Genomic DNA, 16,345 nt, shown 5'->3' with positions numbered 1-16,345 from the left:
GTGAGGATCATGAGAATGCAAAATGCACGTTGATAGTTCAGGCTTTGTATGATTTGTCTAATATTCAAGTTCAAACTGTAAACTGCTTTAAGCAGGCAGCGGCAGCCATATCTGTGCTGGTGCCTAGTGTCCTTAAAATGGGGCTCAGACACAAATGCTGTGTAGCTTGTTGTGGTTCTGTTGTTGCTGTCACATGAAATATCTTACGTTTTTTCCCTGATAGATCCCTGAGAATTGTTGCTCTGATTGCTGGAGCTCAGTGAAGGTGTAGAGAGCAGAATAGCTGTGGAGCACTTACACTGTAATGTGGGAGCACTAGCCAGACACGAGTCTGAAATGGCACATTGCTGATTGAATCACACCTTCAGTATGAAACTGAGCGACTGACTGGCTTGGGGTAATGTGGGCAGATTTCCTGGGGAGCTGCCAATACTGATGGGCAGATTTTATTTGTGTATCTTTTAGCTTTTGTGTTGCCCTTTTTTCCTCCTGTGGGCTGGCCTTGTACTCAGAGTTGTATCCAGGAACTGGGCAGTGACAAGCAATCATTTCTGCTGACAAGACTTGCAGACTTCTGAGTCAACACTTCTTTTTCTTTTTTTTTTTTTTTTTCCAAATTTAATTTTATTTTGCTTGTTTTAGTAAAACTCCCAACAAAGACTATTCAAACTGGTAGTATTCGGTCATTTTGGAAAAAATCTGTCACCATTGGCAAGCAAGTGGAGGCAAAAGCAACATGTTCTTATTGAAGCACTAGACACTTAGTTGAAACAACCTCTGTTCCTCTCTTTTATAGCCTGCCTCACTTTACTTTTACTCAACACATCTTCTTGCTTGTCATGGAAAAATGGCATATATGTTACATTTTTATTGCTACTTACCAGCCAAGGGGATGCTAAAACACACTCAGAGATAAATAAGTGATGCTTCCAGTATGCATCTTTTCTTCAGCCTAAGTGCTCTCATGTTTTAATAATATAGCCATATACATTTACTCTCTGTGCAAGGAGGGGTAGGGCCAGAGGAAATAAGATGCTTTTCTACCGCAGTAACAGCATGGCAAATTGCCTAACCTGTATAGATATTTGCCAGTCCCTTCCCCACACATAAACCATATCTATCTGGTGTTTCACAGAAGCCAGCATGGCCTGGTGTATTGTGTTCTGAACTACTTGGAAGTCAGGCAGCTTGGATACCAGCTGTCAGTCTGCCATAAGGTCAGTGCCTGATCTTTGGCACGACAACCTTACCTGTGAAAAGGAGACTATGGTACCAGTTTTCTTTCCAAAGAGCTTTGAGACTTATGGATGAGAGGTGCTATGTGAAAGGATGAGTATAATTGCAAATCATCTAGCTCTACTGCAGCCTAGGTTCCCAGGACACAGACAAACCCTTATTGAGCTGAGCTTTGTAATTCAAGGGAAATATAAACCTTTGTTTTGCCTTTCATGTTCATTAGCTCTTCCCATACACTCTCAGTTACTGCTAGCGTGGTGGAATTGGCCCTCGGAGACAGCACACTAAAATTTTCATTCCTTATCGTGTACTCAGGGATGTCCCTTGGAACTGCATGAATTGAAGGCTTGAAAAGATAACCAGGTCAAGGAAGAATGTTAGTTTGTTTTTGGTGTGTTGGGTTTTTTTGAAGACTTGGACATAAGAAAAGCAAGCCAGTTAGCTGATTTTTACCAGATGAATGAGCCATTGAAATCTGTACAATAAAAGTTTGTTGTTTTTTTTTTCTGTTCCCACTTTTTTCACAGTTGAAATAACACTGCTCCTAATAATACTGCAAAGCTCAGGCAGATGGAAAACTTCACTGAATGTGGTGCTGGCTGCCTGCCCTTATCTGAATGTTAGCAGATTAAAAACCTCACCAACAATTTACCACTAATTGCCAAATAGAACATCAAGCAAAAACTATTCTAGAATCCACCAAGACACTTGGGTCTGCAATAATTGCATCATCAATTTGATGTTGTAAACAGGTAGTGGCTTTACAATATTACTTCTGCTGAAACCATAATTTTCTTCATAAATCAGTTTTAAAGTACAGGTTTTTGGGGTCACTTGAAATCTGTAAAGCAGATAGAAGTATGTGTTCATGTACTATTATTATATGTGATATCCTGTTGATTTCCAAATCTGAAATAGATGAATCCTAAGGTTTTTAGCAGGCTAAAGCTGAGTTACAACACCAGCATTTTGGAAATCTGCCTTCACGGTGTTTGCTTATATTTTCTGTTAGGGCTGTTCTATGTTTTGCTTAGTTTCATGTTCTAGTACAGAAAGATTTGTAGCTTTCTGTGGGAAAGACCAGTGTCTAATACACTGTAGACTTCTGTCCCTTGCATGGGGATAGTTTTCATCTTGGTTATGCTGTGATTGAGATGGTGAGATCCACGGTCAACTAACTGTTGCAAGAACGTGCAGAGCTACCTTCCCACAAGACCGAACAATAGTGTTTTCAATAGAGTCCCCTTGGCTTCTACTTCGGGTTGTGAGACAGGTAGCCCAGTTTTATTTAGGAGTTTATCATAGAATCATTCAGGTTGGAAAAGACCCTTGGCATCATCGAGTCCAACCATCAGCCCTACTCTACAAAGTTCTCCCCTACACCATATCCCCCAACATCTCATCTAAACGACCCTTAAACACATCCAGGGATGGTGACTCCACCACCTCCCTGGGCAGCCTATTCCACTGTCTGACCACTCTTCCTGTGAAAAATTTTTTCCTAATGTCCAGTCTAAACCTCCCCTCTTGTTCTGTCACTAATTACCTGTGAGAAGAGACCAGCACCAACCTCTCTACAATGTCCTTTCAGGTAGTTGTAGAGAGTGATGAGGTCTCTCTCAGCCTTCTCTTCCTCAAACTGAACAGTCCCAGCTCCCTCAATCTCTCCTCATAGGATTTGTTCTCCAGCCCTTCACCAACTTTGTTGCCCTCCTCTGCACTCACTCCAGCACCTCGATATCCCTCTTGTATTGAGGTGCCCAAAACTGGACACAATACTCCAGGTGTGGCCTCACCAGTGCAGAGTACAGGGGGACTATCACCTCCCTACTTCTGCCGGTCACACTATTTCTAATACAAGCCAGGATGCCGTTGGCTTTCTTGGCCACCTGGGCACACTGCTGGCTCATGTTCAGTTGCTTGTCAATTAGAACCCCCAGATCCTTCTCTTCCAGACAGCTCTCCAGCCACTCCTCCCCAAGCCTGTAGTGATGCGTGGGGTTGTTGTGGCCCAACTGCAGGACCTGGCACTTGGCCTTGTTGAAGGTCATCCTGTTAACGGCCCACTGATCCAATCTATCCAAGTCTCTCTGCAGAGCCTCCCTGTCTTCATGCAGATCAACACTCCAGCTTAACTTGGCATCATCTGCGAACTTACTGATGATACACTCTATGTCCTTATCAAGATCATCAATACAGATGTTGAACAGAAATGGTCCCAACACCGAGCCCTGAGGAACACCACTTGTGACCGGCCGCCAGCTGGATTTAGCTCCATTGACCACCACTCCCTGGGACCGTCCATCCAGCCAGTGCTTGACCCAGCAGACTGTTCGCTCATCCAGGCCATCGGCAGCCAGTTTTTCTATGAGAATCCTATGGGGAACTGTGTTGAATGCTTTTCGAAAATCTAGGTAGATAATATCCACAGCTTTTCCCTTGTCCAATAGTCGGGTCATTTTGTCATAGAAGGAGATCAGGTTTGTCAGGCAGGACCTGCCTTTCATAAACCCATGCTGACTAGGCCTGATCCCCTGGTTGTCCATTATATGACTTTTAATGGCACTCGAGATGACCTGCTCCATGACCTTCCCTGGCACCGAGATCAGACTGACAGGTCTATAGTTTCCTGGATTGTCCTTTCTGCCTTTCTTGTAGATGAGTGTTACATTTGCTACCCTCCAGTCCAATGGGACCTCCCCAGTTAGCCATGATTTCAGGTAAATCATGGAAAGCGGCTTGGCGAGCACATCTGCCAACTCTTTCAGCACCCTTGGGTGTAACCCATCCGGTCCCACAGACTTGTGTGCATCCAAGTGGTGTAGCAGGTCTCTGACCACCTCCTCTTCAACTGTGCTGACCTCATTCTGCTTCCCCTCCCCATCTCCCAGCTCATGAGGCTGGGTGTCCAGGGAACAGCCAGTTCCACTGCTAAAGACTGAGGCAAAGTAGGCGTTGAGCACCTCAGCCTTTTCCTCATCCTTAGTTACCATGTTTCCCTCTGCATCCAGTAAAGGAGGGAGATTTTCCCTAACCCTCCTTTTGCTGTTAATGACTTTATAGAAACATTTTTTGTTATCCTTAACAGCTGTAGCCAGGTTGACTCTAGCTGTGCCTTGGCTCTCCTTATGTTCTCCCTGCATAACTTCACTACATCTTTATAGTCTTCATGAGAGACCTGCCCCCTCTTCCAAAGGTGATAGATTCTCCTCTTGTTCTTGAGGTCCAGCCAAAGGTCCCTGTTTAGCCAGGCTGGTCTCCTTCCCTGCCTGCTTGTTTTTCGGGACACAGGAACAGCCTGCTCCTGTGCCTTTAAGACTTCGCTCTTGAAGGATGTCCAGCCTTCCTGGACTCCCATATTCTTCAAGGCAGCCTCCCAAGGGATTTTGTTAATCTGTCTTTTGAACAGGTCAAAGTCTGCCCTCCGGAAGTCTAAGGTGACAGTTTTACTAACCCCTCTCTTTGTTTCTCCAAGGATCAAAAACTCAATCATCTCATGATCACTGCACCCTAGACAGCCTCCAACCTTTACTTCCCCCACAAGCTCTTCCATGTTCACAAGAAGCAGGTCCAGGAGGGCACCTTCCCTGCTCGGCTCACTCACCAGCTGTGTGAGGAAGTTATCCTCCACACATTCCAGGAACCTCCTGGATTGTTCCCTCTCTGCTGAAGCAGACGGGCTGATTTTTGCAGGTGTTTTTATTTAAAAAAAAAAGTTAGTGTAGTATTTATTTATCTCCATAACAGCTCCTCATTTTCCACACTTGCATGATTAAAGTTTCATTCTGTGATTGTGAAACTGCTGAATTACGGGTCATCCAGGTTGACAGAGGAGTTCACTGTATGGAGTTAAAAATGGGAGTTATTAATTAGAGCATAATATCAGATTACTCAACTAAGTTGAGAAGATTTTTGGATCAAGTGGAGCAATTACAAAACCGGCCATGAGGGAATGCATGGTGATTCAATTTTGTTTTTTGGGGAGGCAAGTAAACATGAAACTTGAGAAAACATTAATGTGATAAGCACTTGAGAGGGAGTGTGTATGAACAAAGTGTGTTCTCATTAAGTGCCATGCTCATTGCTTTTACTGAAATTACCATGTGTAATGCACAGACTGACAACCCACACTGTCTAATCTACCATATGATAGAGCTGGTTGAATGGTGTGTAATGGTGGAGTTGCTGTATCCTTATAGGAAGATTTTAATTACATGGTATTATACATGATTTCCTATTATGTGAGCTCAGCTTCAAGATATAAAACTTACAGGAATTTTTCCAAAGAAAAGCAAATGTTGAGAGGATGTTTATCTTTAAAAGAAATTGTGCATCAATCCCAGGAGCCTCTTTAACTGGACAAAACATGGCCAGCAAGTACTGTGTCAAACTTCATTACACAGAACAGGGCTGTAGTTTGTCCAGTAGGTTTCTCCAGTCAACTTTTCACCTCAGCAGAGTTCAGCAAGGGCAAGATGAAATCCTGTATGTGGGGGTGATAGACTGGATGGTTACTTGCCCCCTTCTGCATTCCTGCTGCTTCTGAGCAAAATCCTGAATTCATCTTGCTGGACTCCTTTGTGGCACAGCAAATACTCCTTTTCAAAGGGAAGCGTTATATACCATTTCACTGCAATTTATTATTTTTTTTCCCCCACCATTACACCAGTGGGATTCAAGGTTTCAGGCCATGTAGACAGTATACCTTTCAGTGGCAGAAAAAAGTGATGTGTAAGAGTCTGGCCTGTCACACAGTCACAGATGCAGGTAGTACAGCTGTATGTCCAGCACTGCCTTGTAGGTGTACTCATAGCTCCCTGCCTCCTGGGTCTGAGATGAGTGTGAGAGAGAGGCTGCTGCTCAAGTTTCTGCTGTGTGAGTAATTCAAAGTAGTCTGCTTTTTTCCACAGGCACTCAGACCTGTGCAAGAAATGGACCATAGTCCAGGAGAACTGTTCAGGCAGAAACATCCTGCTCCCAGTGCGATCTGTCCCAGAGGGCTCTCTGTTCCTCCTGTGTCATGGGTGCAACTGCTGTGGAACAGGCACTGGGAAACTGGTGGCCTCAAGGCTGAGCATCTCCATTGACAAAGTATCTGCTTGAGACAAGGACATGCTTCCTCCAGAATCCCACCAGAGTAGTGGCAGTTCTTGTTTTCTTGGAAGAAGGGTCTTCCTTTGCTTCTGGCAGAATCCTCCTAGGTCCTCTCAGAGGAGGGTCAGGATCACCACGATACCTTAATGTTTTCAGTGCAAGGCACATCACTGTTGATCATTGCTTTTCCCTCCATGCACCTTTGTGTTCTCTTGTGTTCTCTTTAAACAATTAAAAGAAACCTCCAAAAATCTGTACAGTTTGAACACAGTGATAATTAAACATTGATCATATTTGATATGCTTTATCATTTTTAACTAAGCTCTATGGAAGGAGGTTTCTCCTTTAACAGACAAAAATTATTTTTGTGTCAAGGAAATGTACTAGAATGCTGAAGTGTTCATTTTGGAAAGGCAGCTGTCTAGTACACTGATATTAGTAATAAATTATTGGCAAAAAGGTATGCAATTTAGATGTTATTTTGATTTCCTTAAGTGCGGGGAGAGGGGACTGTAGTTTTTTCTATCAAATCAGTCTTAGTTTTCCTTGCAAAATTTTTTTTACTAAAAATAAAATTTTCCCTTTTTGTTTTTATACTGTTAATACAATTCATGTTTTTATAAGGACTGTGGCAGGCAGTGCATTCATTTGTAGCTTCCCCTTTTAGTTAGAAATTAATTTTTGTATTATTGCATGCTGCAATACAGCTGTGCTTGGCAAACTACATGCCATGAGGTACGTGGCTGTGCCAGGCCTCTACACTGGCTGTACTTAGCATTCTTCCTATTTGTTTGATCACAACTATCAAACTGTGTGCCAGCCTTTATGTGAATAAAAATGTGAAGGTTTCAGTTGATGATGATGTATTCCAGCCAACACTATACCTTATTAATAAGGCATATCTATTCTACTATTATTGTACTAAATTTCTTGTCCAGGCTGTTTTGCCTGACAGACCAGCTCATGCAAATAAGAATGTATAATATTCAGGTATATTTGTTAAAGGAGTTTGTGTTCAAACACTTAAAATGGGCAATAGTTGGTGAAATATTTAGTAGTGGGAGAGATGAAATGCTGCAGTCTTAATGCCTGATCCATTGCATCTGTGTGTGTTTTGAGATACTAGTGCTTACCATAGGAAGCTGGGATTAAAACTAGTCTTTTTGTGTTGTGTCAAAACAAATGAGCAAGTGGTTTTGTGGGGCAAAAAGATGGAGTGCTCTGACTCTGTGGGATTTACTGAATTCTTAATAAACTTGAGGAAGAGAGGAGACTCTGGCTTTGCAGTTAGTTTGTGGTTTTAAATAAGCGCATAAACTTCTGACAAGCTGTAGTTGCTATAAGCAGGATTTTTGACATTGAACATTTCTCTCATCCTGCTGGAAAACAAAACAAAATGTTAATAAGGCAATGTTAGTGCATTCATCTCTGCATCCCTTTAGAATTAACAAATCAACATGAAGCCCCTTAAATCTGTAAATTAATCTGTGGGACAGTAAAATCAAGCATTGTCATAGCTGGTGCATTGCAGCTCTGCCTTTAGGAGATGCAGTTTATTTAACCAAGACATGATGTGACTTTGCATTTAAAGAATCCATAGCAAATCAAAATTTAATCCAGGCTCTCAGCTTGTACTGAAGTGATTTTTTTATTTTTTAATTTTTTTTTACATCGTGGCAGTCTCCCATGACAATCAGCAGTAGTTCTTGTCCTAATGATGTCATCGTTCAGTCTCCCCGCCACTACCAGGGGAGATGTACGGACTCTTGTTATTCACTGGCAACTGCCTTTGCTTGCATTTTCTGCTGAAGGCAGGCTGCATTTACTCATCTGCTGTGCATTCGCTTTGTTTGATTTGCCAAGGTTTTAAATATATTGTGTGCATATGGGTGTCCCTCTGATTATATAGAGAAAATGAAGACTGCTGTGACTGACGGGGGAACTGAACAGTTTGTTCACCAAGCATGTAACACGTTTGTTTTTGGTAGCATATTTATAAACATGCTGTATTTTAACTGGGTGATCTCATTGCCGCGTGGAAGAGAGGTTATAAAGACACATGCTGAAGTCTTCATGTCTAGTGAAAAACATGGCCTCGGTAGCTCATGGAAAAAATATGTTTATCGCTGACATAGAATTGTTGAACTAAAGCCATTTGTGAAGAGATGAGAGGGAAGTATTATACTCAGTGCAGAAACACTAGACTAAATGGGGCTAAAATAATTTTGAATTAAACAAATTTTAAAATACAGTTTAAAGAGAAAAACCAAAAAATATTTCTGAAGAGATAAAAACAAACAAAAATCCCCGTGTTGCAGTTGAGCGGGTGAAACATCACTAGGTGTGTCTGAATCAAATACACTAGCAGTTGAACAGTGTTTTGAATAACAAACTTTGCTGGTCATGGTAACAGCTGTAAGGGAATATATTTGTGCAGTGTGTACACATCTATGCTAAATGGATGTGATAAAAGTGGGGAAGGACACAGTTACGTTTCCCCAAGTAATCTTAGCTCAGCCTTGGGCACGCAACATTAATATTTTTCCCTGCAAGGTTCCTTTATCTTCTGTAATAGTCATGCTGGGGGTTTAAGAGGCAGTCTTTGTGTGCAACACGAAAGTGTCAGTGTACTCTGAGTGGTTTCACAATGAGAAGGCAAAAATGGATGAGTTTTAAGTGCATGTGTAAGGGCCTAAGAAACACAAAAGTGTTGAAGCACGGTTTCCTTCTCTTGTTCGTGACCTGGCATAGATATGCCACACATGGAGGGGAAACGCATTCTGGGTTTCTTCACTGGCATCACCTCACCCCCAAGGAAATCCATACCTGAGCCATTTTGCCTTCAGAGTCATAGCTGAATGTAATGGGCAGTTTTCTCTGTAGGTACAATTCATAAAAGTCTATTGAATAACTGGTGTGCCTTTTGGTAAGTATGCAGCCACGTGGACCGCTACAAGTTGAGTTGGCATATTGCAGATAAAGCAGCAAAAAAACCCCATCATTAAATTCAGATCAAGTTTCAGAAATAAAGAGACTTTGGGTTTTGAGTTGTTGTAGAGGGTGGGGAGAGAAGAAAGCTGGTTTGAAAATAAAAGTTAATATTGGTGCTTGTCTGTCTTTTAGGTACCTACATTCTGACAACTGCCCTGCTGCCCCTCCTGGAAAAAGAAGCTGATGCCAGAGTGGTGAGTCTGCGATGCTGTTGAAAAGTGATGTTTTACTATTCTCACTTTCTGGTTTGTGACAGCATTTCTTTGACTGTGCTAGCAATGCAGGATTAGTTATAATGCTGTAAGTATCTCTAGAATCCTCTTGGATTTTGCTAACAACCTCCTTCTCCAAGGCAAAGCTTGTGCTTGCTACTCTCATCCCTTCGTTGGAAATCAGAGTAAAACACTTCCTTTGGAAACTTCCCCTTCTGCTTTCCCTGGGGCAAATTATCTCATGCAGCATAGTGCAAAATACCTATACAGGAATATAGGCTTAAAAGAACCTTACAGATCTTGGTGTAAAATAGAACAGCACATACATTTTTTTAAATTAAATTTCCCAAGTTTATTACAGCCTCTTGTTTTCTAATTAGCTGCTATAAATGCTAAGCATACAAAATACAAACAGTGCTATTTTCTTTCTCTCAATTACTTTTCAAAAGGAAGAAGCACAAAGTTCCCTGAAGGAGGCAACACCACTTTGAATGAAAATCACTTTCTAAAAAAAAATTCTGTTTCTTCCACCTCATCTCCAGGTATGCTCTACACATGAGCACAAGCATAGTGCAAAGAGTATGTAGAGGAATCCTGCTCCCGAGGGACTTCCAGATGTGGCCTGAGGACCACATTACATCCATGAGTGCAATTGTGGGGAGTTCCTGGTTTTGTTAATTTGCTTTTCATTCAATTACAGATAACTGTCTCTTCTGGGGGCATGCTAGTTCAAAAATTAAACATATCTGACTTGCAGTCGGGAAACGGGACATTTGATGGAACTATGGTGTATGCACAAAACAAGGTACAGTCCATGGTTTTGAAAACAAAGCCCAGCACTTGTTTGCTAGGCAGCTTATACCATCTGCTTTGCAAAAGGCCTGTTGTTCACTGTTGTTTTCCTATTTCATCCAGCCTGTGCAGAGACTCACAGGCAATAATCTCCAGGAGTATGATAGCGTGCACTTACAAGTGCATACCATCTTGCACAGAGAGCATGGCTAGACTTTCATTTGACTTGATGTAAGTCTCAAGGGGGAAGACTGTCTTTAGCTGACAAATCCTCTCTGCCCGCTTAGTTCTTACATGTAGATGTGGTCAGTAAAAGCAGTGTAACTGCTTTAAAAGAAAGCTTGTGGCCAGGATATGGATTGCAATGACCATGGTGGTGTCTGACAAAATTATCCAGTAAATCCAGTCAGGATGAGCAAGGGTATATTTCTGCTATACATAAATGCCTTGGTATTTACAGCATATTTGATCTAGTTTATCTCCCTGGGAACTAACTTGGTGGACAGGCTATTGAACTTGATGCTAGTCTGGCTCTTTTTGCTCTACCCTAGAGACAGCAAGTTGTCTTGACAGAACAATGGGCAAAAGCTCACAGAAACATCCATTTCTCTGTTATGCATCCTGGCTGGGCAGACACTCCAGGTAACATCTGCTTGATACTGACTATATTTTTTTTTTTTTCAGGATTAGTCTAAAAGCAAAGATAAATGAAACTTTCTGGTAGATTTCTCCAACAGGTGCAGTGATTTCTTGGCTTCAAACTGGTGTCTGAAGTTGTTTTGTACCCCCTTGGTAGCTCTGTTCTGCAGTGTCTGCTATCTGTGTATATCTGGAGAATAATAATGTGCAATGAATGGTTCCAGCCCCACACAAATGCGCAGCAGAGCCATAATGCTTTAAGCTAACTTTGAAGTTACATTTGTAGTGGGACTGTTAAATACACAGATAGAGCTTATGCCTCTGTAAGTACCAACATGCAGACATTGGGAATTGGTGAAGACATATAGGAAAATGGAGCACACACCATTGTGCAAGACCTGTTCCTCTGCTCTTCCTCTAAACATTTACTGCCGTTGAGAAGCAGCGTGTTTGGCCAGACAGCTCTTTGTCTGAGCTGCAGCTGTTCTTCAGTGACTGTGTCTCAGCAGGTGGGCCAGCATCAATTATCCAGTATGCATGTTGCATTCTGCAAAATGTTACCAGCCCCTAACACCCAAGTTTGGGGTGCAGACTAGCAATCCGATCTCTAGGTCTTTTCTAGGGATGCAGTTTTGCAGATTTGGTTCTGATGACAGAAGCACTGCCCCATCTACTTTATGCTTGAAAACTGCCCTTTCCAACTAAATATCCTGGTAATTCTTTTTCTTCAAAATACATTTATTTTTGCTCATCCTTTGTGGATTTCAAACCTAATGAACCATAGTTATCCCACCTTAAAGTTCAAGGACTCTCCAACCTCCAAAAATAAACAGCTGCAGGAGATAGACCTTCAATCATCACCTGTGTTGTGGTTTTGGCTGAGATGGAGCTAATATTTTTTTTTCTCCTCCTTAGTAGCTAGAATAGTGCTGTGTTTTGGATTCAGTATGGGATTTGATATGAGAAGAATGTTGATAATGTACTGATGTTTTTAGCTGTTGCTAAGAAATCAAGGACTTTTCAACTTCTCATGTCCTGCTAGTGCACAGGTACACAAGAAGCTGGGAGGGAGTGTAGCCAAAACAACAAACCCAAACTGGCCAATGGAATATTCCATATCATCTAACATCATGCTCAGTATATAGATAAGGGTTGATCGGAAAGCTCATGCTGGCTTCTGGGATTGTGGCTTCAGGATTCTTCTCTGAGACCAAAAGCCAAGAACGGGCTGGGCATTGGTCAGCGGGTGATGAGCAGTCACATTGTGCATTACTTGTTTGTGTTTTCTGTTATTACTATTATTATTATTATTTTATTTCAATTATTAAATTGTTTTTATCTCAACCTGTGAGTCTCCTTACCCTTACCCCTTCAATTCTTCCCCCATTCCCTGGGGGTGGGGGAGAGTCAATGAGCAGCTGTGTGGTGTTTGGCTGCCAGCTGGGTTTAAACCACCACAACGTGTTGGACAAAATAAAAAGAAACCAGAGTTTAAATGTTTATGTAGTTGGTTTAGGTACTGTTCACTGTACAGTTTCTAAATACAATGCTGCAACTGATTTTCTAAAACTGGTGAGGAAATAAGAGTTAAAAATCCTGTTAGAATACCTGGGTTTTGGTATTTCTGATTCCCCCATGTCTAACTTCTTTGCAGTTTAGAATGAAATTGGCTCAGGAACCTCTTGCCAATCCTGTTCTCAGTTCCTACTAGTTTTGTCCCTGTAATTTGACCCAAACAACTGGTGGATCATCTGGCAGTTTAGCACTATTCCACCACATGTCATCATACTCCTAGCTATGGGGAGATACTTGTTCTCTTCCGGAAACTCTGGGATGCCTTCTCTTCCTCCTACACTCACAATGGCATTTTAAGCTCTCTTTTTTTAAAATAAAAAGTCTCGCATGGCAGACCACTATTCCATTGTTGTTCTTTCTAGCAGTGAGATCATCAATGCCAGACTTCCATCAGAAGATGAAGAATACCCTGCGCACAGAGACCCAGGGAGCTGATACTGTTGTATGGTTGGCAGTATCATCTGAAGCCACAAAGTTACCAAGTGGCTTGTTCTTCCAAGGTAAGGCAGCAACGTCTTACATTGCATAGCAGTGGAGATCCCTAAGCTGCCTGAACTGTAGAATCCCCATCTGGCCTGGAAGGGGATGAAGGCTCCACTAAGCAACCCTTGTTCAAAGGATAAAGTATTTCTCAAAATTGTTCCAAGACTAAAGGTTCAAGTGAGCATTGTGCAACCAGAGAATGACTGTGTTAAGTTGTTATGTTCCTGCTTTTGTCCTCTAAAGTAGCTGATAGAGACTTCAAAGCATTTCTTTAGGATGGATTGGGTTTTTTTTAAATGAAAATGGCTGTATGCAGGACTGTGCCAAGGGAGGGTGAGTCAGAGGAGTCAAACAGCATCTTTTATGATCTGGGAAACTAGCATCTTTCTCACAGAGCACTGGGGGTTGGCTTTGCTTTGACAGGCTCTTCCTACCATTCCATGCTGGTTAAAACTGCCAGTTCCCCCTTTCTCTAATGCTGGGCAGAGATTTGAGCACAGTGGCATTTTTGGCACTGTAAGCATAGGTGATGGAAAAACAGGGCAGAGCCTTTCATTTCTCCCAGGCTAATGACAGGCATCTTAGGAGCAGCAGGAAGCATGGACGTCTTAATGGTGATGCAGGTCAGTCCAGAAGGAGAAGGACAAAGCTCAGAGTAATTGCTTACAGAAGCTCAGTACTTTTGTGGGATGTGGCACTCAAATCCTGATTCACTGAATTTCTAGGTGGAGCAAGCAGGAAGTTCAGACTTTTCCAGAGTTGGGTTGACTTTGTCCCTTCTGTCCCCTCCCAGACAGTCACACAGGGTTGGTTGACAGATATTTACCCAGACCTTTTTCATGTCATAATGTGGTGCATGCAGAAACCCCACATCCCAGCTGGTCAGTCGTCTTTGTAGAACCAGGCTTTGCCTTTTGCGTACTCCTATCACCTTCTTCCTGTTCTAATGCTTTTGCTTACTTGTTCTTTCTCTAGATCATAATTCCACCAGGCTCTTGCCTTTGGCCTTTGTCTACCCCCAGCTTTAGTAAACAGGGAACATGCCTTGGCTCTTTAGCTGTAGCTATTGACTTCTGAGAGCTTTTGCTTGGCATGACTGCTCTTAAGGCTGCAAGAGAAGTTCTGTGTCTGTGTCCTGTGCTTATCAAACAGTGATGACGTCAGTTATTTCTCTCTCCTACTGCCCTTTGGATACCACCATTTAGTATGGGCCCCGTTCAGGCCCTTTCAGTAAGGGGCTTTGTGTGCAGGAGCACTTTACCACAGACCCTGCTCGTCTGGTCCTGGACGGTCATTTTCTGAATCAGTCACACCTTCCCTCCATTTCCTCAGTTCTCTTTTATTCTGTTCCCTTTGAGTGCAAACCAAAGCCAGCAATTTTTTTTTTCCCTGAGGAAAAAAATTGGGAAACAAGAACATGACTTGTACAACCAGAATTCTCTGCATCTGCCGAAATAAATAAAAAACATTTGAGAGAGTCCTACTTTCCAAAGACTAGAAGCATCTTCTCCGTGATGCTAAACTTCGTTTTCACACATAGTTCCCAAACTTTAGCACAGGCTACTGGAAGCACAACAGTTAGGCAGAAAGCAGTTCCTATTCAGTGATGGAGAAGGGAGTGTTCCTCTGCATGTTTCTCTCTCTTCAGTTTTCCATGCGCAGAGGTTATGTGGTGTGTGCAGCCAGTTACAACATTTGCTCTTAAGAGAGCAAGTATCTCTGCTCCCCTGGGAAGCCTGATGGCAGCCTGATAGGTTTTCAGAGAAATCTGCTGCCCAGTGCTGCAACAGCTTGTTCTTTCAGTCTTAGCTGGCTACTGCAGAAGTTGAACTTTATAGACTAACAGTGTGGCACCAGTGCTCTGATGGTTGTTTCATAGATGTCTGAGAGCACTATCATAAGGTTCACAGGCTCTAGATACCATGTTTTTGGAGAGAAAAATCCCTTAGAACGGATGGTGATACAGCTCTATTTACACAGAGTGAGGGAGGAATACGAGATATGGAAAACCAAGCAAAGCATCAAATTGAGCAAATCTGGTCAGACATCTTTATGTTCGATACATGCTACTTATGGTGATTGAGCAATTAGCTTAAGTTCTTTAGCATTTAGAATTTAACTATTATTTTTAAGGATGAAAGCATTTTAAGATTGAAAGTAATCCAAACTACGAAGACCCAGATGGGGAATTTGTGTAGCAGTTAGAAACATTACGTAGCAGGCAAGGAAAAACCCTGTCTCCTGATGCAAAAGCAACCTCTGCATGCAACAACAATCTCAAGTTATTGGTCTTTGTCTACCGGAGTTGCACTAGTGACAGGAATCATGTGTAACCCCACAATAAGGCCTTCCTTTATCTACGCTGTCCCCAGCTGAAAATGAGGTCTTGCTCCCCAGTCTAAGTCATATCGTGCTAAAGGACAGTCACTAGTTCCAGAATACATATGAAATTGGTTTAATTTCTGGTTTGGAAGAAATGCTTAACTAACATTGTTTACAGATACATAGAAGGTAAGTTTCCTGGCTTCAAGACCATGAGGTATATTTGGGCAGTATAGAGCCTAGCAGAAAAATCTGTGCCAGCAGAGGTAGTTAAATGTACCCATAAGGATTTTTATTTTTATTTTTTCTCTTCCAGACAGGCAACCAGTCCCTACACACTTACCCCTGGCAAGCACCCACAGTTCACCAGAGGATGAGGAGAAGCTAATGGAGGTGCTGGAAGAGTTCTCCCAGAAGTTTAAATCCAATTCTCCAGGAACTTAGTGTCACTGCTGGCACAGTGTAACCACAAAGCTTCTAATTACACAGTAACAGTACTGTAGTGTGCCTGCTGTTGAGGGGAAGTAGGATGCCATAGGCCTGTTAGAAATAAATTGGGTTCAGGTGTTCTCATCATGGGGGAGAGTGGTGCCTGCAACATTTTTTTTCTGCTGCCAAGAGTCTCTCTCATTGTGAATATGCACCTGCTGTCTCAAGGTTGTGTTCTTTGAATTGGAAGAATTGGGAGGCATTAAAATAAAACTCAAGGCTTTGTGAAGTTGCCCAAAATCATTTAAAACACTTGGCATAGAGAAATGCAGAGGAGTGTAGCTTCAGTAGCCCTTGTGATGGACTTCAGGAAGGAAGTAGTAAATGTTTTAAACAGTGTATTTGACAGGTTGGTGGCTTCCTTCACTGCATGAGGGTGACTGGCCTCCAGCCTGTAACTGGGAATGCAGAAACTCTTGCATTGCCTGCTTAGTTTAAATGGAAGGATTCCTCATGGCCTTCAGTTTCTGTAAATCAATGCTGGTATGCAGAATTGATCTGCTTCCTCATGT

The 16,345-nt window shown here is 42.3% G+C and overlaps 1 protein-coding gene across 4 annotated transcripts in view; it reads left to right on the top strand.

The window, feature by feature from the left end:
* The window catches only part of DHRS12 (dehydrogenase/reductase 12), a 31,838-nt gene extending 15,776 nt beyond the window's left edge, over positions 1-16,062 (top strand). For 3 of the 4 annotated variants that reach the window (XM_074859744.1, XM_074859748.1, XM_074859746.1), the window contains 5 exons: positions 9,454-9,515; positions 10,234-10,338; positions 10,877-10,967; positions 12,902-13,039; positions 15,661-16,062. In XM_074859744.1, coding sequence (XP_074715845.1) covers positions 9,454-9,515; positions 10,234-10,338; positions 10,877-10,967; positions 12,902-13,039; positions 15,661-15,788 — 524 coding nt within the window. In that variant the 3' untranslated portion in view covers positions 15,789-16,062. The remainder of the gene's footprint in view (positions 1-9,453; positions 9,516-10,233; positions 10,339-10,876; positions 10,968-12,901; positions 13,040-15,660) is intronic. The other variant, XM_074859745.1, reaches the window with a different exon arrangement.
* Positions 16,063-16,345: the final 283 nt, after the last annotated feature.

This window comes from Strix uralensis, chromosome 2 (genome assembly GCF_047716275.1).
Source record: "Strix uralensis isolate ZFMK-TIS-50842 chromosome 2, bStrUra1, whole genome shotgun sequence".
Classification (NCBI taxonomy): domain Eukaryota; kingdom Metazoa; phylum Chordata; class Aves; order Strigiformes; family Strigidae; genus Strix; species Strix uralensis.
The sequence above is the reverse complement of the archived record's forward strand: the minus strand, read 5'-3'. Positions and strand labels throughout refer to the sequence as shown.